We start from the raw sequence: 27884 nt of genomic DNA, 5'->3' as shown, positions 1-27884 counted from the left end.
GCCAGAAGTTTATAATTTAGTGTGGTGCATATAGTCCTACATTCTTAAAATGTTGAGCTGGTGAGAGAACTATAAGCAATAAAATCCTAGTTGAGAAAAAATCCTCATTGAGAAACTCATTTAGAAATGGGTCTCTCTTTTCTATAAGGCCCAGGTAACATCACATAAAGGACAATTTTTACTTTTTAAATGAACTGTGAATATTACTTAACTATGAAGGGAGTTAAGATTACTGAAGGGAATGATGTGAGATGAAGTTAGTCATAATATCTCACATTTCAACACTTATTATATTCCAGGTGCTATGCATTATTTTATTCATTTTGAATAATAGAAAACTTGAAGTTCTGTTGTGTGTGTGTGTGTGTGTGTGTGTGTGTGTGTGTGTGTGTGTTTTAAGTAGGCTTCATGCCTAGCACAGAATCCCAACATGGGACTTGAACTCACAACCCTGAGATCAAGACCTGAACTGAGATCAAGAGTCAGACACTTAACCAACTGAGCCACCCAGGTGCCCCTGAAGGAGTCTTTCAAAAAGCAATCCTTCAAGAAATTATTGGTTGTGAATTAATAAGGAGGAAATGGAGAGTCAACCCAGATGGAAGAAACAATAGGAATAAAGACATAGGTGTTGGAGAGACCAAGATATGTGTGTGTGTGGGGGTGGGGGGTGGGTGGGTGGCATGAACAGATACATGGAGAGGGTCTAGTGCTTTACTATGCATTAATGAGAAAGGAAGGCTCATTAGCAGAAGTTGGGGAGGTAAATACAAAGCCTTAATTCCAACTTTGAAACAAGACTCTGAAACAAAGATCTGCTAGGCAAGAGTTATAAAAGAATTCTGACCAAGAGGACAAATACAGTAATATAGTAAGAAAATAAACCCTGTGTTGTATGCACCTGTTGAAAATGGAAGATGCTCGAAGCTGGGACTTTTGCTTTAGGGCTGTAACAATAGAAGTAGAATCACAACTGTAATGAGTTCTTACTGTTTGCCGAGAATAATGCTAAGTATTTTATAAACATTCAATTCTTCCAACAAATCCATAGAATTAATTATTATTATCAATCCCCCCTTTAAATGTGAGGAAATGGAAGTTTATAGTGTTTAACTGGCTCAAGTTCACTCTGCTAGTAAATGACAGAACAAAGATTACGACTCGGATGTGTCTGAATTCCAAGCTTATGTTCTTAATCACTGTACCATACAGCTGCCCCGGTATTACAATTACCAAGAGTATAGCAGCAGAAATGCTAATAGTCCCTTATATATATGTATAGAGCTGCATGGATTATCAAGTAGTTTTACCTACATTTAGTGCTTGATTCTCATAACTACCTGCTGACACAGATGAGGAAGGTTATGAGTGTGGCTTTTACAGAAAAAACAAGACTCTGAGAAACTACTTTAACAAGGCCGTCTTGTTAAAGAATCCACAAGAACCCACATCTTCAGACTTCTTGTCCAATGTTCTTTTAGCACTCTTGTTCACTATGCCGGCACACAACTGCATGAAGGGATTTTGTTCTCTGCTATATCCTTGGTGTCTAAAACAGTATCTGACACACAATAAGGGCTGAATAAATATTTGCTCACTAAAGGAATGAATATAAGATCCCATTAGTGTATAATAATAGTGCTGTTCACTATGCTAACTGTTATCAGGTCCAACTTACTAATGATAAGGTTATATTTCATCTGTTTGGTGATGATTTAAAAATTTTTTTTTAACGTTTATTTATTTTTGAGACAGAGAGAGACAGAGCATGAACAGGGGAGGGGCAGAGAGAGAGGGAGACACAGAATCTGAAACAGGCTCCAGGCTCTGAGCTGTCAGCACAGAGCCCGACGCAGGGCTCAAACCCACGGACCGTGAGATCGTGACCTGAGCCGAAGTCGGACGCTTAACCGACTGAGCCACCCAGGAGCCCCGTTTGGTGATGATTTAAATGAGTGAGCGCTTTCAGCGATATGTCACATGAGTCATGCTTGAGTACTTACTAAAAACAGCTGAGGAGGGGAAAATGCATAGTGACAGGGTCACAAAATTGAGAGGGAAGGGGTAAGGAAGCAGGCAGGAGAGCAGAGACACCTCTAGACTTTACTGGCCACCCGGAGCAGGGCTATCACTCACCATTTGGTGGCAGTTTTTGGAGGCCAACAGTCTACAGAAAAACTAAAAAAAACCCCTCTTTATAATTCAATTCATATATTCAATTATAATATAATAAAATGTATTTTTTACTGGTGACTAAATGATTAGAGCCATTTCTGTGGTTAGCATAGTTAAGAAAATGAAAAGCATAGCTAATTTGTATAATATACTTAAAAATTGAGTTAAATATACTTAAAATATTTGAATAAACAGTTCACATTAATTGAGCATTTACTCTGCACCATGAGCTGTACTAAATGCTGTGTGTGTGGTGGGGGGATGTGTATTTTTATATATATATAACTTCCTTAGCTCTTTACAAGTCTATGAATGTTTGGTAGTAATACCTCCAGGTACAGATGAGGAAGCTGATGTTGAATAACATACCTCCCTCTGGGCATTTGGATATAGTATTTAGCCTCTCCAGACCCCACCCTCTTCTTCTGTAATGTAGAAATAATAATGCTGTCTCTCAGAGGACTGGATGTAAGTGGGATAGGAGATCACATTTTGAAGGCCTTTAAGACAGTGTTTGACACAGTAGACTCAAGATTCAATCATCCCCTTAAAATTCAGTTCCAAAGCGATTTTTTAAAAGTTTATTTATTTATTTTGGGAGGGAGGGAGGGAGAGAGAGAGAAGAAGAGAAAGAAAGAGAGAGGGAGAGAACACGAGCAGGGAAGGGGGCAGAGAGAGAGAGGGAGAGAGAAAATCCCAAGTGTGCTCTGTGTCCCATGCAGGGCTTGATCTCACCAACTGTGAGATGACCTGAGCCGAAATCAGGAATCAGATGCTTAACCCACTGAGCCACTCACCAGGTGCCCTCAAGGGGATATTTTGATGGGAACATTCATAACTAACAATACTCTAGAAAAAAAAAATTATTCTAAAATATGATTCCCCTTATTCCCCCCACTCCCTCCAAAAGATTTATATGGCGTTCTGTAAAGATGAAAATATTAGGAATTAAGTACTAGCATTTATTGAGTAGCTACTGTGTGTCAGGCACAAGATATGTCTTATTTAATCCTAACAATCCTATGAGGCAAAACTATTGTTACCTCCCTACATAGAAATAAAGGGAGGACAGAAGAGGTGCTCTAACTATCCAAGGCCAGGTGTCTAGAATAGTTACACTAGGATTTGAACTGAAGAGTATGGCTCTGGGGTCCTTCCTTTCTACCAACATGCTAACTGCCTTAGGTCTTAGAGTGAAAATACCCATTGCTGGCAAGCTTTGGCTACATGGCAATTGGTAGAGAGTCAATACCTATCAATACAATCTTTTATGATAGAAATTGGTCAATATAAGTAAAGATTTTGAACATATTATACAGCTTATGACTCAGCAAATGTACACTGGGGGAAATCTATGCTATAGAAATAAAGGCACCGTTACCTAATAATTCTCTCTCTCACACATACACACTCACAATGTTTATTTTGGTATCCTTTTACTGGCCAAGCCTTGGAAAATCATCTTGACATCTGTCAGTTGGAAATAATAGAGTATACCAAAATACGGCCATGATATTAAGCAAAAAAATAATTTTTTAATGAATAGAATCTATACCAGAGGCATGTATACTATGCATTTCAGATGTAACCTATCTAAAATCAACCTCTTAATTTCCACTTCTCTGCTGAAGAGCAGCTATTCTTCAAGAGACTAATAAAAGGCACCACCACCCACCTTCTTGCTTAAGCCAAAAATCTAGGTTTGTGCATGAGTCTCTGGTTCTCCTCAGCTTCCACATTTAATCAATCAAGTCTGATTCACCATCTAAAACTCCAAAAATCCACTCACTTTTCTTTGCCTCCAATACCAAACTACTGTCTGCATCTAACTGCAATCAGGTCTCACGGTGTCTGATGTCTTTTGGCGTATTACTTTTACTTTCCCGTAGTCCATTCTCTACCCCATGGACTGTACATCAAGTCGTTTCATTCCCCCATCACAAACCCTGCAGTGGCTTCCAGAGCACATAGGATAAAACCCAAACTTCTCACTCTGACTCACAAAGCTCTTGCCCCATACCAGTCTCCAGGCTCCCAATACGCCTCCAGCCATATCCCTCAAATGCTCCAGCTCATTCTCACTTGAGAGTTATTTCTGTTCCCTCTGCAAAGAAAGCTCTCCCCCTTTATCTTTGTGTTTGGCTCCTTCTTATCATTTTGACCTCATTTACATTTCCCCTGTCCAAGAGGACTACCCTGACACTAACCAAAGTGTTACTTTGGATCACAGCTACTTTCCTTATTTTAATTCTCTCCAAGTCACAGACCACTGCTGATAATTCTCTTGGTGTATTTATTCATTAATTTCCTTATTAGAATGTAAGCTGAACCACAGCAAGGAGCCTTCTGTTTTATTCACACCTATGTCTCTAACACCCAAGACCATTTGATGCATAATATGCACTCCTCGAATGCTGGCTGAATGAAAACAATGTGTACTGTACAATCAGGTTTTAACTAAAAGAGACACTACTCACATATAGCTGTTTATTTTTGTGGTAGAAGAAAAGGAGAAAATATGGAAAGATACTAAACAGTAAATATTAACTTCCTTGGGGAGGTAGGGAAAGGAAAATTAACTTTTTCTTCTAGTAACTCTGTATGGTTTGACTAGTTACAATAAGTATTTTTTTTCTTTTTGGAATTAAAAAATAAAAAAAATGTAAAGAGAATGTAATGTTCCCTCAGCTGAGGAGACACTTGATTATATAGCTAGTTAGCTATCTAATGTACATCTATCTGTCTACTTCTAGAAGCAGATCAGCAGATCAACGTGATGGCAATCTTGTACTAGTAATTTCTCCATTAACAGATTAGTTATTTAAAGATACTTCTGACCATAGGTATTAAAGTATTTCAAAAACATAAAGAAAGAGGTACTGACAGCTACCAGAGGGGAGGGGGTGTGAGGATGGAGGACAGGTGATGGGGATTAAGGAGGGCACTTGTTGTGATGAGTGGCTGGTGTGGTACGGAAGTGTTGAATCACTAACTTGTACATGTGACACTAACACTACACTGTAGGTTAACTAGCTGGAATTTATTTAAAAAAAATTTTTTTTTAACGTTTATTTATTTTTGAGACAGAGAGAGACAGAGCATGAACGGGGGAGGGGCAGAGAGAGGGGAGACACAGAATCGGAACCAGGCTCCAGGCTCTGAGCCATCAGCCCAGAGCCCGACGCGGGGCTCGAACTCACGGACCGCGAGATCGTGACCTGGCTGAAGTCGGACGCTTAACTGACTGAGCCACCCAGGCGCCCCTAACTAGCTGGAATTTAAATAAAAACTCAAAAAAAATCATTTTTCCAATAAATTTTGAAATGCTCTGTTAGGACAAATTATAGATCTGGAAGAAACTTGAAGGAACTTTGAGGAAAGCAATACTTACATGTTAAGTTCTAATGTCTTTGATATTACTTTATAATCATACCTCAAATACTTTCTAATTAGGGAAATTTCCTATTTAGCACATTCCATGAATTTTGAATATCAGGTACTGACAATCAAAAATGCTAGAATTGGAAAAAATAATCATGACAGATCCATCTAAGTAAGTCACAGCAAACTCATTAGGAGCCATTTTACCTCAACAGAAGATGGGTAACTTGATGGTAATGGAAACGGAGCAACGGCCATCTGATTGACTGCATCTTCATTTCTGTGGATATGAGAATAGGCAGAATCAGCACACACCAAATGCTAAGTTTCTGGCTCAAGATACAACCATTTCCTCTGTTGAAAATGCATACACAGCACCTTAGAATAAAAAATATGTACAGATGTATACTGGTTTTAAGCATGCAAACCTATTAAGCACAAAAAGGGATGTATTACCCCAGGAACAGTAAGATGTGATTATTAGTGACAGAAAATGATGATGTTAGGGGTTAGCTAGATCCTGCTTACTAAGTCAGGATCATTTTGGAAAGACATCAACTCTTTCAGCACTGTTGAGTGTAAGTTTTTTGAATGGCCGTGTGTAACCTCTAGGCCCATTAATATCCAGACCATTTTGTTCTTTGAACTGGAAAGGTTCCCGGCTCCCTCACTTGGCTTCTAACTTTGTTATGCCAAATGAAGGTCGATGGGATGTGTATGACAGGCCCTGCATGGGTGGGCACTGTGAGGAGGAGTGATGGATGGGGAGAGCAGAGATCCAGACAAATGTGGGTCAATCCCACTCCTCATCCTAATGGGAGCAGAGAAGGTGGGAGCTAAAACTTCATCACCAGGGTCACAGGTACAGAACAACTCCTAGAATACCAGTTCTGATTATTTAGGCCCATTTCCATGACATTACCAGCAAATGATAGGTGGTGATTTCGTGGGAGATTTAACCTTTACTATTCATTCATGATGCATAACCAGTAATAATTATCTCAAGATTTATGTGAAGTTTGACTTTAGGTTTCACAACATAAACCAAGGAAGATCACAAAAACGCTTCTTCCTGGTATGTAAAGCTCTAAGACTGTTCACGGATCTCTCTCCATATGACCAGTATATCCAGGATAGCCACTACCTGACTTGGTATGGTATTCAAAATTCAAACCCAATGTATTTTTTACTTCTCACCAATAGGAAAAATACATTGGTCCATGCCATTCCTGCTTTGGTGCTTTAATCATATCACTGCATTTACCTGAATTGTCTTTATTAAATTTCTAATCCACCCATCCTTCTCCTCCAGTGTGAGTTCAATAACCTCAATTAAGTGAATTATTCCCTTATGTTAAAAGACTATCTCTATATTGATGTCTTCCAAATTCATATGGTTAGCCCAGGTCTTTTTCTGAGCTTAATATCTGCATATCTAACTCCTACTTTATATTTCCACTGGATGTCTTACAAACATATCAAATAAAATAGATCTCTTTATCCCACTAGTCGCCAGAGGGTTCCATGATCAATCCTCCTCACTTGAGTAAATATTAACAAGGTCTGCCCCACTGTTCCACCAGGAACTGGGGAGTCATTCTTGAAACCTCTAACCCCTCAGCTGTATATCCAATCAAGAAGCCTTCAAAATGTATCTTGAGTCTTTCCACTATTATCATTTCTTACCAGAGTTAATGGTAAAAGCATCCTATTTCTCCAGTCTATTCTTCACCCAGCAGCGTCATTATGGTTCTAATACATAAATCTGGTTATATTTCTATCCCCTGCTTAAAATACCCCTATGACTTATTATACTTAGGATCAAGTCCACAATTGTTAAGGAGGCTGTAAGGCCTTGAGCAATCTGTCTCAGCTCCCATCTCTGGCTTGTTCTCTCTTCTCCTGGTTCACTTGGCTCTAGTCTAGTTACATGAGCTTTCTTCCCATTTCTCAGCTGAGCCAAGCTCCATCCACCTCAGGGTACTAGCTAGCCCTATTCTCTTCCGCTCTGCTCAGCCATTGCCCAAATCCTTCGTCTGATTTATATTCTTACTTCTTTTTCCTAGTTGACCATAAACATCATTTCCTCAAATAAGCCTTCTAGGACCTCCACTATATGCATATGGCACCCTATACAATAATTGTAGTTATTGTCTTTCATAATTTACCTAACTGATCTGCATAAACATGTGCTTCTAGATGGTAAGCACTCCGAGGACAGGAACCATGTCCTTCCTACTCTCTCTTACATTAACTAGGGCAAACAGTGCCTGGCAAACAGTCTGTACTTAACAGAGTTGTTAAGTGAACTGAACTGCAAGAAGTCTAGGCTGATGTAAATTTTATGTGGAAACAGGCAGAGTATATATAAATAAAGAGATGAAGTCTAGGTACCATTCCTTATTCTAACCTTCTAAGGTTCTTGGATTATCTAGCATATGAGTCAAACCAAAGCAAGAGGGAGAAAAACTAGAACCATAAAGTGACACAGCATATGAAGAATGTATCTAGTTTTTCTGACCGCATCACAGATGCCTTGAGCATGCACTATTACATTAAGAGATGGCTATTGTTTTTCAGGGAGTACAATCCATTCCTCAGCAGTTTGCTCATACACAGAAGAAGCAATCAGTTACCTCTGGATAAGTAACAGCATTTCAAAGTGGTAATTCCCTTTCACATTCATTTTCCTCCACTGAATAACACAATAGAACTCAGCTCTAGCTTAGAGCTGAAAGCCAACAGGACACGTCTGCTCCAGACTCAGAACTCATGGGGCAGAGTACATTTGGCAGTAATTAAGCAGATGGCTTTTCATACTTCTTTCAAAGGTTACCGGCATTAAAAATATGGCTGCACATAAATTCTTATTGAGAAGTCATGATTACCTGGACCAAGTTACTTCAAATCAGCCAAGTTATCCCTTCATAATTTAATGATTTTCTCCAAATGAGTATGACTTTAATGGCCTTTAAATTCTATATTAATTTTTTTAAACTTCACAAAATAGAACACTACAATTACTCTCAATGGAGAGAAAAAAGTGCTTTAAAAAGTTATAATCCTTTATAATCCACTTACCAGGGAATGTTCACACACCTCCACGTCAAGTAAGCAAAGACCTGACAATTTTCAAGAGAAATGAGTAGGAAGAGGGAAGCCAAAGGACAGAAGGCATTCACACTTCAAACAAGCAGTCAGCTTGAATGACTTCTGGGGATCCTTTGGCCCTTCCTCTCCTGTGATTCTCACAAGGAATAAAATCTATTTGCTTTATAATTTACCTTTCCTTTCCAATATAATTAATGTAAGTTTCTTAGGCCCAGGCGCCCCATACAAGACACAATCAGAAATTGTAATTGCTTCTTGGTATTTTCATAATTATCGTCAACAGCTGTTGAGAGAGATAATGGAGTGCTACCATGGGTAAGAGTGAGAATACTTTTCCAGAGTACAGAACCCTGTATGTATATGTCTGTATCACTGTATTTTTCATGCTCTATTAAAATTACCTGTGCTGTCCTCTCTCCCCCTTGAAGCCCAGGGATGGGATCTTATCTTTTTGCATCCCTCCAGCTTGTAGGAGGTAGGGTACTATCAGAGTACCCCTGTCAGAGTACTACAGAGTAGTACTGTACAGAGTACTGTCAGAGTACTACCTGACAGAGTAGGGGTACTATAAACGTCTGTTGAATAAAGGTGATCTTAACAAGGCAGGAAAAAGACATGGAAACAGAACTATCAAAACTATGCTCTGTGTTTTTCAAGCTGCTTCAATGAGTTAATGATAGTGTACTGCCTCTAGCCAGGCAGCTATCAGTACTTGCCACATTAAGGGACATTTCTTGGGGTGTCTGCCTAGCTCACAGTAATTCCCTGAATGGGCCAGAGTAGCAATGTCTACATTGTGTAACAATGACAGCCTGCCTCAACCTTAGTGGATGGAGGGAGAAAACACCTGTCTCAGTTTGGGCCAATCAGATTCTTTCCCAGGGACTCAAAATTTAGGACAGACACAGAGATCAGGAATGTAGTAGCTAGATAATAACAAATGAAGTGCTCAAGGCTAAAGAGGGGGTTGAGAAATCGCTTCTGACATCTCTGGAGTCATCCTGATTTCTTCAGTCTTAGATGTAAAGCCCCTTCTTAAGAGCCCCCGAGACATCCTTGTATTCTTACAATGCATTCTCCTTTATTTTTTTAAATGTTTATTTATTTTGAGAGAGAGGGGCGGGGTGGGGGAGAGGGATAGGATGGGGCAGAGAGAGAGAGGGAGAGAGAGAATCCCAAGCAGGCTCTGTGTTCTCAGCATAGAGCCTGATGCGGGCTTCAATCTCATGAATCATGAAATCATGCACTGAGCTGAAGCCAGGAGCCTGATGCTTAACCATCAGAGCCACCCAGGCACCCCCTGCATTCTCATTTAATTTAAGCTGGCTAGCATTTACTAATTAGAATAAACTCAATAATATAGCTCTGATTTTGTTTTGAATACATTTAGTTTATTTAAAAAATATTTATACTAGGGGTACAAAGATGAAGAAAACATCATTTCTGCCTTTGATGGTATTAGCCATTAGTAAGGAATATAGCTATATAAGTAAATGGACAATTACAATAATGGAATTAACTATACAGAGACTGTCAATTTAGTTTTTCTCCAAACAGTTTCTAGGAACACCCCCAATTCAGTTTCTTGTAGAATATACTTATATTTATCACAAATATACATTCTAGATCCTGATTTCAATTCTATTTTGTTACAAAAATACACTCATTGGCAGTTGTGTTAGTTAGAATTCTAAAAAGGTTCCCAAGATTGTTGCCGCCTGGTTTACATACTGCATAGGATCAATTTCACTTCCATGATTAAGTAATATTAAACAGCACAGCTGACTAGAATACAAAGAAAGATGATCAAGTGGAGACTGACCCAATCATACCAGCCCTTTAAATCTGGAGATGTCACTCCCCAGAGCTCCCATGCCCTGAGCTCCTAAATTAGTAGTTATTTCACAGGAATCCTAAAGAGTGCTTGGAGGTCAGAGATAGGAAGTCAGAGATTAGAAATATCATTGCTGGAGGATGCCTGGGTGGCTCAGTAGGTTAAGTTAAGCATTGGACTCTTGGTTTTGGCTCAGGTCATGGTCTCAGTTTCATGGGGTCGAGCCCTGCATCTGGCTCCACACTAAGAATGTGGAGCCTGCTTGGGATTCTCTGTGTCTCTCTCTTTCTCTCTCTCTCTCTCTCTGTCACTTTCCCACTCGTGCTATCTTTGTCTCTCCCAAAATAAATAAATAAAACCTAAAAAAAAAAAAAAAAAAAAAAAAAGAAAGAAATGCCATTGCCAGTTTGAGGATGGGGGAGGCCATGTGGTAAAGAATATGAATGGTCTCGGGGCGCCTGGGTGGGTGGCGCAGTCGGTTAAGCGTCCGACTTCAGCCAGGTCACGATCTCGCGGTCCGTGAGTTCGAGCCCCGCGTCGGGCTCTGGGCTGATGGCTCAGAGCCTGGAGCCTGTTTCCGATTCTGTGTCTCCCTCTCTCTCTGCCCCTCACCCGTTCATGCTCTGTCTCTCTCTATCCCAAAAATAAATAAATGTTGAAAAAAAAAATTAAAAAAAAAAAAAAAGAATATGAATGGTCTCTAGGAGCTGAGAGTAGTCCTCATTTGAGAACCAGCAAGGGCATACAAGACATCAACTAGGATAAACTTGGAAGTTGAATTTTTTCCAACATTTCAGACAAGAACTTAGAACAGACAACACTTTGATTTCTGCCTTGTGATACACAGCCATGCTGTGCCAGACATCTGATCTACAGAACTGTGAGCTAATAAATAGGTGTTGTTTTAAGCTATTAAATTGGCGGTAATTTGTTACACAGCAAGAGAAAACTAGTACACAGCACAATTCTTTGATTTGGAAAATATGGTCACCAGAAACATGCCCATATATCACTGTTCTAAATGTCTTTCATGGATTAACTCATTTAACTTGCATTAACAGCCCTATGTGGTAATTACAATGATTTTCTTCATTTAACACAGAGGGTAAGCAACCTGACCAAACTCACAAACCAAATGAATAGTACAGCCAAGGTTGAAACCTGGCAGTCTGGCCTCAAAACCCACTCTTTTAGCTACTACACTACAGTGTTTCCCATTTTAACAACCTGCCCCAGAGCCACATATGTCTTCTCTTACATACCCAAGCCAATAGTCCTAGACTCACCTTAGGGAAAAGTTCTACTAGGTCACAATTTACTCTTAAAGCTATTTCATAATTTTCCTTAGGGCAAGAAGTATGAAAGTTTCTGAGTTTGCTCACTCTATCAACTTTTTGTACTTAAGTTCTGAGCGTCCTGTCTTCATTACCTAGTCTTTGTACAGATATAATGACTATAAAATGCTTTAAAATACTCATCGTGTTTGATAGTGCATGTAGCATGGTAAAAAATACAGCAGAGTGTAATTCCCTCAATATTCTTCCATGACCATAATTAGAACTGTTCCTAAATCCTCTGGCTTGTACTTTCCTTCCTTAAAGTTGAGCCAGTACTTGAACCAAGTACTTGGTAATCATGGAAATATATGTTGAGATGGAACATGCTGCCTTGTACTTTTTTTTTTTTGCGCCTATTTTGGGCCCTTGTAGTTTGTTCTTTATTTAAAAAAATTTTTTTAATGTTTATTTATTTTTGAGAGAGAGCACGTGCACACAAGGTGGGGGGATAGGGGCAGAAAGAGAGGGGCAAAACAAGTTCCAGGCTCTGAGCTGTCAGCACAGAGCCCAATGCAGGGCTCTAATTCATCAACTGTGAGATCATGAGCTGAGCCAAAGTCGGATGCTTAACCGACTGGGCCACCACTAGGCACCCCTACCTAGTATACTTAAATACAGAAGCAGAAAGTAGAATGGTAGTTGCCAGAGGCTGCAGGGGAGGGGAGGGAGAATGGGGAGTTACTTTTTACCAGGTAGAGATTTTTAGTTTTACAAGATATAAAGAGTTCTGCAGATAGGTAGTGGTGACAGCTGCACAACAGTGTAACGTACTCATTGTCATTGAACTGTATGCTTAAAAATGGTTAAGATGGTGGACTTTATGTCATACATATCTTACTACAATTTAAAACAATTAAGCAAGACACAAGAACAACAAAGTGTGCAGAGAATATATTTGAATTACTTAGAATGTCACTTAAAAATCATTATTGTCGGGGTGCCTGGGTGGCTCAGTCAGTTGAGCGTCCAACTTCAGGTCAGGTCATGATCTCACGGTTCGTGAATTCAAGCCCCACGTCGGGCTTTGTGCTGACTGACGGCTCAGAACCTGGAGCCTGCTTCGGATTCTGTGTCTCCCTCTCTCTCTGTCCCTCCCCTGTTTGTGTTCTGTCTCCCTCTGTCTCTCAAAAATAAATAAAAAACATTAAAAACAAAATCATCGTCTCCAGACTGCTGTGGTTCTGCCACTTGGAAATTCACTTTCACTAAACCCGTAGGATCTTATTTTATACCAACAAAACAGCACTATATGAAAAACAGAAGTTTTGTACCTGAATTCAGCCAGGATAGCTGAGTAGGCAGATTTCATTTTTTAAAATCTATTCTAAAATGATTACAACTGCCATCTAGTGCCTAGCCCAGTGTTTAAATACACACACAGAGTTGAATAAATGAGTGATACAGGAACACAGCTAAACAGGCCTAAATGTTATTTTCTGATTGTACTAAATATAGTGATGGGAGACACTTGAGGACAGGAAAAATAAACTCTACATTTGCTTTATTAATTGGGACATGACACTGAATTAACATTTGGCTAGGAAAGCTCAATATAAATGAACCAGAAGTAACATATAAAACAAAGCACATCATTATATTTCAGTGGGAGCAAAACTCCTTTCTGTAAAGATTCCAAGAGAGGTTTCAAACTCTATGAACAGACTGAATAGTTTACAATTTCCAATTGTAAGAAACCTCCCAAATAGCAATATGCTGAATCTGAAATAAATGACCAATGACAGTAGAATTATGAACTTTATTTACTTGGCATTCCAAACAATGTCAGTAATGAGGGCTGCTGGGGGTAACTCAGCATCCAGACCCACATTTCACAAACGTGGCCCCAGGCAAGTTCTAAATAACTGTTGCCAGTTGTGCAGAGGAAAAGGTAGCTCATAAAATATCTGGCAGTGCAGGTTGGTGGGAGGGTTGATGTAGAGAGCTTAGGACTGGATGGATGGGATGATTTAGCCTAATATGTTTCTCAGAGAGGTTCCTTCTGAAGGATAACGTAGTAGATACCCTCAGCCATTTGTCTCTTTATCCTGGCTGGCAAAGCCTTAATGGTGTTCAGATATCCAGCCCTCACTAAAAGGCCATGTGCTGGGGAAAGGTGACTTCTTCCACCGCAGGTAAAAACGCAGGATAAATCCTGCCTAATTCCTCTGAGATAATCATGGCAATCCAATCTCATTTCAAGAGCCAGTGAATGGTTTGGCAATGGAAATATGTCATACTGGAGATACGCAGTGGAGACCTGCTCAGAGGTCTTGTGATTTGCTGAAGAAGTCTGAAGGATAAAAATTTGTCAGAACCAAGGGTAAAAGCCTGTGGGTGACCAGAAAATGTGCAGAAGAAACCATCTCACTCCGGCTGCTCGTGATTTGTTCAGATAGCTCACTTTTATTACCCTTCTCATTCATTAGGATTCTTTGGCAACAAGCAAGAGAAATGAATTTGGACCAACTAAAGCAAAGGGAATTTATTAAAGGGATACAGGGATCTCACAAAACACAAGCAGGCTACATGATTAGATTTGGAACATACAGGAACTAAGAGGCCTCCAGAGGACAAGGAAGCAGGAAAACAGAATGATGTCATAGCAGGAACCTCCTATTAAGGCCCTGTGGTTTCATGAATAAACACCATTTATATAAAATCACTCACGTAATGTGAGTGCTTCCTATTCTAAGCAAAGGTATCATATTGCCTAAGTTTAGGTCACATGACCAACCCTGGGCCACATCTCAGAAGTGAAAGACAGGGCCCTTTCAGCTTACACAGAGGAAGAGAGGCAACTAGCTGTACTGATTTTACTGTTCCACCATAGTACATGTATTGTGTGGGTGTGTGTGTTTCAAAAAGAAAGTCTATCTAAGGAAACAGATATTCTACAAGGAAAGGAGAAGTACTGACCAGCCAAAAAAAAAAAAAAAAAAAAAAAAAGGAAAGAGAAACTTCCCAAACATGATTAGAAAACCAGGCACAATTAGGTGTTTGAGTGCTAAACGAAATCAAACAAATATAGTCATAATTTTCCCAAGCTGGTACCACGTTAAGGATGGGGAGTAGCAAAGAAAAGAAGAAATTACCAATTTCTTGAAATAAAATAATGAAATAAAAATGATTTTTTTCTTTTTTATTTATATATATATAATACATATACATATGTATACATATACATGTATAATATAATATGTATACATATACATATATAATACGTATATATAATACATATATATGTATATATTTTAATTTTATTTTTGAAATCTACATCCAAATTAGTTAGCATACAGTGCAACAATGATTTCAGGAGTAGATTCCTTAATGCCCCTTACCCATTTAGCCCATCCCCCCTCTCACTTTTTTCTTTTTTTTTAATGTTTTATTGTTTATTCTTGACAGAGACAGAGTATGAGTGGGGGAGGGGCAGCGAGAGGGAGACACAGAATCCGAATCAGGCTCCAGGCTCTGAGCTGTCAGCCCAGAGCCCGACGCGGGGCTCGAACTCACAATGTTAGATCATGACCTGGGCTGAAGTCAGATGCTTAACTGACTGAGCCGCCCAGGCACCCTGAAATAAAAATGATTTTCAAAGATACTTTATAAGTTATGCAAGAAAGTTTGATAGCAACACTTTATCTAATATACTGAATTCACCTGATTCATGAATGGCCCCAAAATGGCAAAATTTTGGGTCACTTCAGATTGACTAGCTACAATTACCTCCAAAAAAAAAGGAAAACTTATGGCTTCTGTGGATATTCAAAAGAATATGCCATAGGCTTTCAAGATGATTCCAGAACTGGAATCCACACAATGGAATTGTAACTGAATTAAGTGTACAACTTCCCAAGGTTACCATAGTAGGTCAAAGGGAACAACGCTTATTTGGATGCATAACATCCAATGTCTTGACAAAAGATCAAAACACAAAACACTCCAATTCCACCTTGTTCTTGAACTAAAAGGCTTATAAATTCTACTTACAAAATAAAAGTAATAAATAATTAAAATTACTCTTTAATATGGAGAGTACAATAAACAAGTATCAAAGAAATTAAGAAAGAGTCCGCATTGCAGAGCACTTGAGAGACTCACATGGGTCTACCATATGGTCCAACTAAACACAGAAGAGCTTTGAAACTGAAGAGTGTCTCTATCTTCCTTCCTCCTGCAAGTCCTAGAAAGAACTCAATGCTAACGACAGGCCTCTTCCTCAAATCTTGTCACATATCTCATGGATGATATTTTATTGTGTACTTGAAATGGGGCATTACATTCTTTAATGGTCCATGAGAGTTGGAAGTATGCTTCCTCACAGATTTCAAAGCAGCTGATGTACACAGCTCATCCAAAGATACTTTCAATGACTGCTTTTCTCGTAGAAGTAAATGGTCAGGTACATTGGGTATAATATCCAATCTCAGAAACCTTTGGGTTTCTGGACACACTATAGCTTTACTTACTTATACTTCAGGTCTGAGCTTCAGCATCTTTCTCTGTAATACTCTCCCAAAGGCTCCAAAGTTTAGGTTAACTGTGTTTCCTATACATAAAGTACCCAGTACCTTTATCACTGGATGAGGTATCACGCTGCTTATTCTCTGCCTCCTCCTTTAAGGTAGAGATTGTAGTCTTTGTATCATGGACTCCGCAGCCCCAGCACAAGTAGGTACCCTGCAAATACTTGTTGAATAAATGCATGAATAGTTCTTTATGAAAGTTAAACTCATGCTCATTCCCACGATCTTTTTTCCTTCTTATTTAGATACAAAGAGCATAGCAAGGATTTTAAAAACAGGCATTTAATTCACTTCTTCAGATGGACTTCTCCTACAGATGACTGTGACATTCACATTAATTTCAAGTCAATATCATCTTTTCGGGATATGGCCAGAGGATAACGGGCCACCCTATATTTTTAGTGACAAAAACAAGACATATGCTCAATCGATACTGTATGGTAGCTCCCACGGTGAGTCCACTCTGAGTCAGTAGGGCTTGACAGCCAGCACTAAATCTTTCCATGGGGTTCAGTTTCACTTGGCCTCCCCTAGCCCCAGGAGTTTTTATAACAGTACACATTTTCCACATGTAATTAAGTAATGGAGAGTGAGCTGTTATACATGACATTTACTTTTCAGTAGTGGGGGAAGGTATGACAAGAGCTCCAGGCAAGATCATTAATCTCCTCGGATCCCTGCACTGCCAAATACAGCAATTCATTCTTTCTTGTATTAATATAGCTCTCCTCCTGTACTTAAGTTATAGTGCTTGTGTAGAGGGGATAATGTCAAATAGGAAAACCCACAGAACTGAAATGTGTGGTACATACTAAGAATTCGAGATTGTAAAATGCATCTGGACTATCCATTGTGGAATAATTTAGTATACCAGAGTCCCTGTGCGTCATAGGCACAAGTACATGATTACCAGATTGTCCAAAATCTAATTTGGGGGGAAAAAGGGAGGGAAGAGTGATTATGTAAGTCATGTATACATAGCAGCAGCAACTTGCTAATGTCACTAATGACTCACAGGCCTCTTGTGAATTAAAGGTCAATTAGTATATGAATAAATACAAGTGTTAAAAGGATACGACAAGGACGTGATCACACAAATGTGTATCACTATAGACTAAAGGCCCTAGTTAATTAAAATGTTGCCTGCAGCATATTTTAACAGCTTTCTGTGATTACTGCTAATCATACTCTGAAATCTGTGGCTAGTTCCCATTTTTATCTCAACTGTCAATAAATTTGGAAAAAAGTTGCTGAGGCATACAAGCCAAAAATTTCTCTATAATGGAAATGCACAGAGAATCAATAATTTAAACTAAGGAAGGCAATATTACCAAATAGAAGCACTACCTATAAAGAAATACAATTTATAAGCATCAGTTTTTAAAGTAACATTATATAGCATAAGTTAGGCAGCTTAAAAGTATAATTGCACCTGTTGTGCTGAGGTGCTTTAAGTGCTAACTTCCTGAATCGATAGCAAATCAGTATTTAACTGCTTTAAGATTTGGTTCCCAAATAGGCACAACAAAGGTTCTCGTACCAATAGTCTGAAGGAGGTAACCTATAGGCAGAGGTTGAAAAATGTGGGGCGCCTGGGTGGCTCAGTCAGTTAAGTGTCCAACTTCCGCTCAGGTCATGATCTTGCGGTTTGTGAGTTCAAGCCCCGCGTCGGGCTCTGTGCTGACAGCTCAGAGCCTGGAGCCTGCTTCGGATTCTGTGCCTCCCCCTCTCTCTGCCCCTCCCATGTTCATGCTCTGTCTCTGTCTCTCAATAATAAATAAATGTTAAAAAAAGAAAAATGTATCTAATTGAGTGATGAACTAGATAATCAGCCTGAAGGAGAGAGGATAGGTTGAGCAGCATCTAAAATGCACAGGTTACCATATTTAAATAGGACACCAGTCCACCATTATACCCCCACTGGTGACATATGCAGTGGATGAGCAATAACATATATTTTTTTATTTCTTTAAGTGTTTTATATTCTGACACTGATATTATTCACCTCAGTAAAATCTATTATATTTTATTGACATGGGGATTAATTCACATTAATTAGATTTCTCTTTATACATTCTTTCATTAAATGGTACTCTTCTCCCTGTTAGAATATCAGGTCATCATTTCAAAGGAGGAGGAGGAGTGCCTGCCTGGCTCAGTTAGTGGAGCATGCAACTCTTAATGCTCTTGATGTCAGGGCCGTGAGTTCAAGTCCCACTAGGCGTCGAGCTACTTAAAAAAATAAAATAAAAAAGGGAGAATAAGGGGAGAAGCAGCAGCAGACACAGGACTAAAAGAGATGTTTTAGGCAGGCTGTGTCCTTGTCTCTTATCCTAACCTTTATCAGAAATGCTTTTATATAGGGGTGCCTGGGTGGCTTAGTTGGTTGGGTGTCCTACTCTTGATTTTGGCTCAGGACATGATCCCAGGGTTGTGGGATCAAGCCCCATGTTGGGCTCCACGTTGAGTGTGGAGCCTGCTTAAGAATCTCTCTCCCTCCCTCCCTCCGTTCCTCTCTTCCACTCGTGCACACGTTGTCCCCCCCCACCAAAAAAAGTTTTATATAATGATAGCTATATATATATATATATATAGTTATATAGCTATCTCTTCTAAGTGTTTTATCATTATGATGTTAATTAAAATTCTTAAATTGTGAATATGCTTCACTCGAAATAAATATTCCAGATTCTGGAATGATACAAAATATATATGAAGGAGTGGTTAATCTTTTCCTCCTCTTCCTTTATCCCTAACTTCTTTTTTTCTTCTTACTTCCTCCCCTTTTTCTGCCACCATCATCATCTTCATCACCATAGCAACAAACATTGCTGAGCCCATATTGCCAGGCAATTTATATATATTAAGACATTAGAAAAATCTATAAGCCAGCTATATTATCTACATACTGCAGATCAGGAAACTGACCAAACTCATATACTTGGGGTATTCTAGAGCTGGGTTTCAAGCCCAGACCAGGTGAATCAGGGATTCCTCTTTTTATCACTTATACTTATCATTCACGCTTGCTTTAGGAAAGAATTCGTCACTTTAGGTAAGACCTCTCTGTTAGATGAATAGTTCCTTCTCTTATGGAAATGGCAGCATTAATTAATAAAATGTTGGCACACAAATTATCAAATACATATCTATTGACTCAAACAAAAGGTTGTCAGCAGTGCATACATCTGTCTTGATTCAATTTAAACTAATTTTCCTTTACAGTCTCAAAGTGGATAGGACAATAGATTATTCAGAATCACGCCTACATCTTTTTTCTCTCTATTCAGAAAGGTAGAGACACTTGCCCCAACTTAGATTATTTGGGAAAGTACTGAAGAGAGGGACTTAAGTATGAGAAAGAAATTATTTTGTAAAATAATAAATTGATCTATATGTATCTTTTTTTCTGTTATCTTTAAATTCACAAAATCAGCCAAACTAACTTACTATGATTGTTACCTTTGGAGAATAAGTAATCTGGAATTGCTTAGAGGCAGCTGCAAGGAAACTTATTCAATAAAGCTTTTCGAATGTCGACAATGTGCTAGGCACTATAATTTAAGAAAGGTTCATAATTAGATTGCATGTTTTGAATGTACATTGATACTTCCAAATTGCTTAAAATCCCTTCCAGTAAATAAGTATTCCGTGACATCCTCAATCATGCTTACACCATTAATTCACTGAACAAATCATTTCTTTGATTCTGATCTCCTCTGAACAATCAAAATTGAAATCATCACACACTAAATTACCGGGGCTTTATTACTATGATTAAAATTCTCCTCAGCTTTCTCTTCTATCTTCTAAACAATTTCAAATCATGTAACCTTTCTTTTTTGAAAGAGGAGGATTCTATTTCCCAACTACTTAATTGCATTAGATGGTTTCCTTTGGATCCTATTCAATTATCTTCTTGCTCTCTTTAAAGTGGGATGACCCAGAATGGGTGATAAAAGCCCCACAGACGGTGAAGAGGTGACGGCGATGTTAATAACCATAATAGTTGCAGTAGTTGGTCAACATGTGCTGAGCACTAAGTGCAGACACCCGTGAGGGCTGTGTGTGCCTGCTTGTGGCATCCTCGCATGACTCTCCGCAAAGTGGTCAAGCCTACGTGGATGTCTGTCAATGGACACCTTCATCTCTGAGCGGCTGACCTTTCCTCAGGCCTGTTCATGTTTTCAGCCTCTAACTCCAATTTTGTAACCTCTGGCAACAGGAAGGGCAGAAAAACCCAAAAAGGAGACTGGTACCTCACATAAGACTTCAAGGTGAGTGAGCCAGAGGAAGGCTGGCGTAACACACAAAGACAGAAGAGAAGGAGAAAGGATTCACCCTTCAGAAGCAAGACTAAAACCTGGAAACCCAGAAGTGCCTCTGAGTGGGAGAAAAGGGTACCAATGTATGATCTCTTCAGGAGCAAAACAGCAATAACACCCTGTGAGGCTGAAGTGATGGCATGGGAAGGAATATTTCAATCACCTACATTAGTGTCCATATCTGGGAACAAAACTACCCCTTAATCCCAGTGGTCCCTAGGAATGCATAGCTCTTACTGACAAATAACTAGTAATAGTAGGAAGAGGAATAATGATCATCAATGTCATAGAATGCCATTTAACACTCTTTCAGTCTTTATGCGAGAAAGTGTTCAACATTTCAGATTTTTGGCATGTCACAGTGAATGAGGTAGGTGCTTTATTATTCCCATTTTATAGAGGATACCTGAGGCCCAGAAGGAAAAGAAACAGAGTGACAGTTAACATACAGGGTTAGCTGCATCACTGAGTGATAATTCTGATTTATCAGTTATTTTGATCCAATAAAAGGAATCAAACATTCCATTGCTGATGAGGCAATAGTAAATACCACCAACGAGAATTCCCAATTCTGACTTACTTATGCCAAAAGGACTCAGTCAGGTAGTACGCAGGGTATGGGAAAATGTGGAACCCCAAACACACCACATGACTCTAGACACCAGAGTTCATATCTGCTCCCCTCAGGATTTCTCACCAGCATTTGATATATACATTTTTTAAGTTCAAAAAGAGAGACAGTGAGAGCATGAGTGTGGGTGGGGCAGAGAGAGAGAGAGAGAGAGAGAACGCCCCAAGCAGGCTCCATGCTGTCAGCACAGAGCCCGATGTAGGACTCGATCTCATAAAATGTGAGATTATGACCTGAGTCAATATCAAGAGTTGGAGGCTTAACTGAGAGCTACCCAGGCACCCCACACCAGCACTCTTAATATGAAGCTCCTAAAATGTTTCTGGGTTCTGTTTTCCTGCGTATTCTTTGATGAAGACATTAATGAGTCAGCAAATGTACCACATGATGGTGACAGGAGGAAGGGAAGTTAGAAGACTCTATTATATTTATAGAGTGGATAACCAGCTCCAGGAAAGGAAGAAAATTTAAAAACCAAAATACAAATACTAGCCTCAACTACCAGTTCTATCATATGAAATGTAAATAACAAGAAAGCCTCATAATTGAAACAATCCAAATGTTCCTTAAAGTGACAGTTAAAAAAGGAAAATCTATTTTTAGGATATGGTGATTTTGTTAGACAAACCAAAGATAAAACATAGTCTTAGAAAATAATAACACCTCCAGAAGAAATCTTAGATTTTTTAAGAGATACTAATTTTAGAAAACCAGATGTATGCGTGTGTGTGCATATCTTACCTGATGAAAACCAGCTTGACTTTTGATGGGGCAGTCTTAATAATGGCAGATGCATTTTGGTGGCTTCTTCCATACAGGATCTGATTGTTTATCTAATGGGGAAAAAATAAAATGCACTTGTAAAAATGCAATATGTTTGGTTTGTATAAAAATATACATGTATATATTTATACATTTATACAAATATATGTGTGTATACTTGGAATTAAACAATGAAGTCCATTCATGTTTAAGTGGATCCATGTAGGGCTCTTTAACGCTAAAAAATCTTAATATTGTTTGTAGTATGGATTAAAATACTAATTCCAAATAGCTATTAAAATCTCTTAAATTCAGTTTTGAATGCAGTTAATAAAGAGCATAGTCCTTGAACCTTTTGCTAAACTTCAAGAGAGCAGTAGTTGAGCTAAGTGTAAAAACTTTATGACAGATATATTTCCTACAGCCTTTCCAGATTTCTAAAAAATGTAGAAAACAGACTAAACTGTGGTATTCACCAGACCTCTGGAGGGCCCATTAAACACGATTCTGTAAATGTGTCAAGGTTATTACATAGCATAAATTTTGTTACTCCAGAGGAGGTAAATATTCTATCCCCATTTTAAATCAAATTTTAGATTAATTGCATGGAAACATTTTACTATACACAATCAATGAGCCATCTGCTCTTATCCAAGATGGTGGAATTCCACCATCCAATATGGTGGAATTTCAACTTGATTGAGTTCGCCTAAATATGCTCTAAAAACATTGACATTCTAAATTTTTTTACTCCAGATTTTTCCAGTGATAAACTATGATGATAGTCATAATCAATCTTTTATTTCATCCAATTGATAATAGCTCACACAGTTTTGGCTTTTCTCCTCTTGTCTCTTTAATAACTAGTTAATGATCTATACTGTCCCAATTTAACGGAGGCCTTGAAACTGTCTATTTAAGAGACAGTACAATATACTATATAAGGAATAGAAAATAGGGATTTCAGTTTTTTGTAATTAGCATTGGTCTGTCCTTGAGGCCTCTGAAATTTTGTGTTCGAAGACATACCTGGAAAAGGTTTTTGTCATAGCAGTTATATGAGAAAGTGTGTGGAAATGAACAGAGGAGGGAGCTGTCTGAAATGAAGCTCATCCATCATCTTGAAGTGGTAACGTGGGGATGTACATCAAAGTCTGTTGCAGAGACTAAACTGAAACTACCTTCTCACTATGTCCCTCATTCTATCAGCTTTTATTCTTCACCAAGATAACCTCCCAGAAACCCACTGATCTCCACACTATTTTTCTGTGCCTCAGTTTCCTCTTCTTTAAAAGGAATTTAAGCACTTGCTTCATAAAACTGTTGTGAGAATTACATGAGATAATGCCTTTAAATTTTATTTATAATCATCTTTTTTTAATGTTTACTTATTTATTTTGAGAGAGCACACATGCAAGTGAGAGGGGAGGGGCAGAGAGAGGGGGGGGGGCAGAACCCCAAGCAGGCTCTGCGTTATCAGCGCATGAACTGTGAGATCATGACCTGAGCTGAAATCAAGAGCTGGATGCTTAACCGACTTCATTTATAATAATCTTAATACCAAAAATTATTTTGGGGGTGTTCAAAATTACTCATCTTTTCTGTTAAGGTTTTTATCTTTTTTAATAACATGTATTTAAAAATGTGTCCATCCTCTGCATGATACTATAATGATGGACACATACCATTATACATTTGTCCAATCCTACAGAATGTACACCACCAAGAGTGAACCCCAATGTAAACTATGGACTGGGAGATGATGATGTGTCAATGCAGGTACATCAACAATAACACATGTACCACTCTGGAGAGAGATGTTGGTAGTCTAAAAGGGACATATGGGAAATCTCTGTACCTTCCTCTCAATTTTGCTGTTCTAAAAAAATGTATATGTATATGTGTGTGTGTATGTGTGTGTGTGTGTATTGAAGGGCCAACCGTTTAAATTATAGGTTTTCTCCTAATGTTTTCATAGTTTTATTTTTCTTATATTTACATTGTACTACCTAACTCATTATAAGGGGGAAAAATGGTTAAGTCATGTAATGATAGCGTCATGTGAAAAAGAATAATGACATAGGAAATGTCCAACTGTGCTAACCTGGTTACAAAATAGTATGTCTGCCATGATCGCTTTTTTTTGCAAACCGTATTTCTCAATCTCTTCCATTTACAATGAACAACAAATACGGATCTTTTAAATCACAACTCAAAAATGAGATGACATGTGGAATATGCGTGACTCAAAGTCTGGCATTCAGGTAATTATTTGCGAATGTCTTCCCCACCGTGTCTGGCCTCTGCTTTCAGAAAGCAGACCTATCAAATCTTCCTGTCTTTGAATCCTGTGGCACTACATTTAAAAATGTTCTCTTGTCGCGCTTACGCCTCACCTGACACGGTCAAGCCAATCCTTGTCAGGTGATAAGCATCAGTGCAGGCACCTGGCGTTTACTAAACTGGGCAAAACTTGTTGAGGGCAGGAACCATGTCCTCCACTTGGTGTTTGCCAGCCTGCCACGCGTAGCCTGCACACAGCGGTGCTCGGCGAGACATCCAAAATTGCAGAGCCCTGAATGCAAATGGCTCTTTCATTAATCAACTGCTACTATGCTTTCTCTGAGGTGGGCTCCAGTCTTCAAAGGGATTTTTTTTTCTTTTTAAAGTCTTTTTTATTAGCAAAAGCTTGAACATACAGAAAATTGAGCTGTTTCATCTTTATGGAGATGCCTGCTTTTTAGCTGTGATCTTCCATTTTGATAGGATAAAATGTATGGTACTGTTATTCTAAGAGGGAAAAATTACAGCCCAAATGAAGAAAGCAGGTCATTAATTTTAATTTATATAAGAGTAAATCTACAGTTATGTCTTCATGGTGCTGTTTGTGAATATTCAGAGGCTTGGCTGTAGAAAGGCGGAACAGCTTGCTTGCTGTGGATGTTTTTTCCAGTGCCAACAACTGTGCCATTTACTGTTATGGTAGCTGCTCCTGCCAGTGTTTGGAGGCCTCTGGAGAAACTCGGTTCTGCAGTGCAAGACCAGGAACAGAATAAGAAACTCAACACAGAGTGAAACCTGATTTAACAGGATATGTCAAAAAGGAAAATGCAGATCTCTGGCTTTAAAAATCTAAGACAAAGTCTCTCTTCTGACTTCAGAAATACGTTAGTAGCCTGTGAGTTCTAAGACAGCAAGGGCTCTTCTGTGTTTTCTTGGATCTTATTTAATATACAACAATTTCACTACTTAAATGAAAGGCACATACAGCTTCCAACTGTATAAGCAGTTTTTGTATTTCTTCATCACTAAAGGAAACACACGCCAGAGAAAATTCAGTAAGTAATTAGAAAGAATATGATGCATTTTATGCACAATTAACTTTAGACTGTCACTTATTCTATTTCTGAGAAGCTGCTGTTCTCTGAGGGCACTATTCTTTAAACAACAGATGTAGGGCATCTTCTAAGTATAGCACAGGCAAAAAAGAAAGCACTCTATACCTCCTGGAAGTCTTTCAGGTCAATTCTAATTAATAACAGCTATCATTTATCTGTACCAAACATTATCCTAAGCCCTTTAGGCACACTATCTCATTTAAATCTCAGAGCAACTGGGGTATTATGTACTTTCATCAGATGATGATAATCCTAAAGCACACCTAGAGGTCACATCTGTATGGTGCACATAAAAATCAGATGATTTTGAAAGTCATCTTTATAAAGATGTCTGTTAAATAAACTCTGAGTTGGAACAGGAGGATGTGGTGACCTACCATCGTAGGTCATAGAGCTTTGAGATACAGAAGTCGGAATCAAAGCATCTTACCACAATGTACAGAGGAAATGCCTGAGAGTTGACTGCTAGGCTTTTCAAGCCTGAAATGCAATGTGGAGTCCCCTAAGACTGTACTTCTCTTCGTGCAAGCAAACTGCAACTTGAACAATATTATATACTTACTACCCTTTTTTTCATTGTACAGATACTGTATAGATTGATCCCCATTTTAATTTTTTCTGACTCATGCCAAAGGAAGACAATTAAAATATTTCATTTTGGGGCAAATACTGCTCCCATTCTTTTAGAATATGAGTGATAATTCAGATTATCAAGAAGTTAGAAAAAATATTATCATTTCCTATTTACTTCCAGCAAACTGAGGCGGTAGAGAAGTGCCTTTCCCAAAGTTTCTCCTTTTGAAGGTGACTCAATGATATAGAAAAAGAGTAATAAATTATTTAGATATGTCCTTATTTTTGTTATTATTCTTACTGGTGGGAAGAACCGTCCTAAGTTCTGATTTAGTGTTCCCATTACACCTAAATTATCTTTTTATTATCTTAATAGCTGAGATCTATAACTCTTCCACTCAAGAATAACCATATATCCTACTTCTGGGACAGTCCAGTTTATGCATGTTGAGTGACACTCGTAACGATCCTCCACATCTTTTCTGAGCTTCTGCGAGGTGGCCATATTCTGCCACATGGATGAAGGAGCAGGAAAAGCCATCACTTCCTGAGGTCCCCAGGCAACCCAATCTCCAGGTTCTGGGATGGACACCAATACTATTGCAATAAGTTCTCCCCTTTTTGGTTAAATCACCTTGAACTAATTTCTGTTCTTTCCCATCAAAAAAGTCTCCACCAATACAGTATCTGGGGCCCCTATTTCTAAATACTAACTTATACATTCAAGTGATATACCTCTTTTTATCTCCTAGTCTTTTGCTCTCTCAGACACATAGCAATTTATCCTGGCATTCAAAAAGAAAAGAAAGTAGACAAAGGAAAAAGGCTTTCTGACCCAAGGAGATTTCTATGCTCTTGAGTTACAATTCTGATTTTCTTATCTGTTTGGCTTCCTCTTCTGAACACTGACAAAAAGGGCTTTCTGAGACCTCCACATGGTCAGTAACTTCAATCTCAAGCTCAGGGGGTCCCGGTCCCAGAAAGACACTGATATTTTATCATGGGTAAATTAACTCATCTTTTCCTAAATTCTTAATTTCTAGTTCAATGAGAACAGGGGCAAATGATAGCAGCCCTAGATACTGAAGACAATAGCCTTAAATAAGAAACATCTGTTTTTATAAAACTCAGAAGTCATATTATAACGGGTTTTCAATGGGATTTATATTTCCCTTCATAAATTGGTTTCTGCTACTGCAGTGGAGAAGGAAAAAAAAACCCAGAAAGCACTCTTTTGAGGTAAACTCTCTATATTTTGGTATCAAAGATTGGATATTTAATTGCATTATTTTACAGTTTGTAGAAGAAGTAGAATTAGGGTTAATACAGCAAGATTCAGCAAAAGTAAATGAATGTAAATCCTTTTGTTATACTACGTAAACTTTCACTTAAGAGGTCTTTAATGAGATTTATTTTACTAAAATTAATTATTCAAAAATATCACTCAATTTTCCATAGTTCAACTGAACATGAATATAAATTTATGCTGGAGAGCAACTCAATTAAATCTATTCAAAAAACTTACCAAATTGGAAGTCAAAGTTAATTAACTTAAGCTGGGATTAAAGATATTAATTATAAAAAACTAAAATTTAGTTCAAGCAACAGATTTGCCTGAGGTTTGAATATCATGTTATAATATAATACCCAACAACACCACCTTTGCTCATACTTTTATTGAAGTAGAGGGATTTATTCTGAACAGTTGAAAAATTATTATTAAAAAACTGAGCTAGGAGCTTCTGTGCATCCCAAAGAGGAATTGGGGCCTGGCGTCCCCTCCTTGCCCTGGTCCAGGCCCCGCCCCACCCCACCTTATTTCTCCTGGTGG

General features: G+C 38.5%; 1 protein-coding gene across 4 annotated transcripts in view; it reads right to left on the bottom strand.

Annotated features, from left to right (window-relative positions):
- PATJ (PATJ crumbs cell polarity complex component) overlaps positions 1-27884 on the bottom strand; it is a 362166-nt gene that overhangs the window by 102710 nt on the left and 231572 nt on the right. For all 4 annotated transcript variants that reach the window (XM_027059027.2, XM_053214164.1, XM_053214163.1 and 1 more), the window contains 2 exons: positions 22062-22153; positions 5764-5836 (listed from right to left, as the gene is read on the bottom strand). In XM_027059027.2, the coding sequence (XP_026914828.2) occupies positions 5764-5836; positions 22062-22153 (165 nt within the window). The remainder of the gene's footprint in view (positions 1-5763; positions 5837-22061; positions 22154-27884) is intronic.

This window comes from Acinonyx jubatus, chromosome C1, assembly GCF_027475565.1.
Source record: "Acinonyx jubatus isolate Ajub_Pintada_27869175 chromosome C1, VMU_Ajub_asm_v1.0, whole genome shotgun sequence".
In the NCBI taxonomy this organism is placed as follows: Eukaryota; Metazoa; Chordata; class Mammalia; order Carnivora; family Felidae; genus Acinonyx; species Acinonyx jubatus.
Note: the sequence above shows the minus strand (reverse complement) of the source record. Positions and strands in the feature narration are given on the sequence as shown.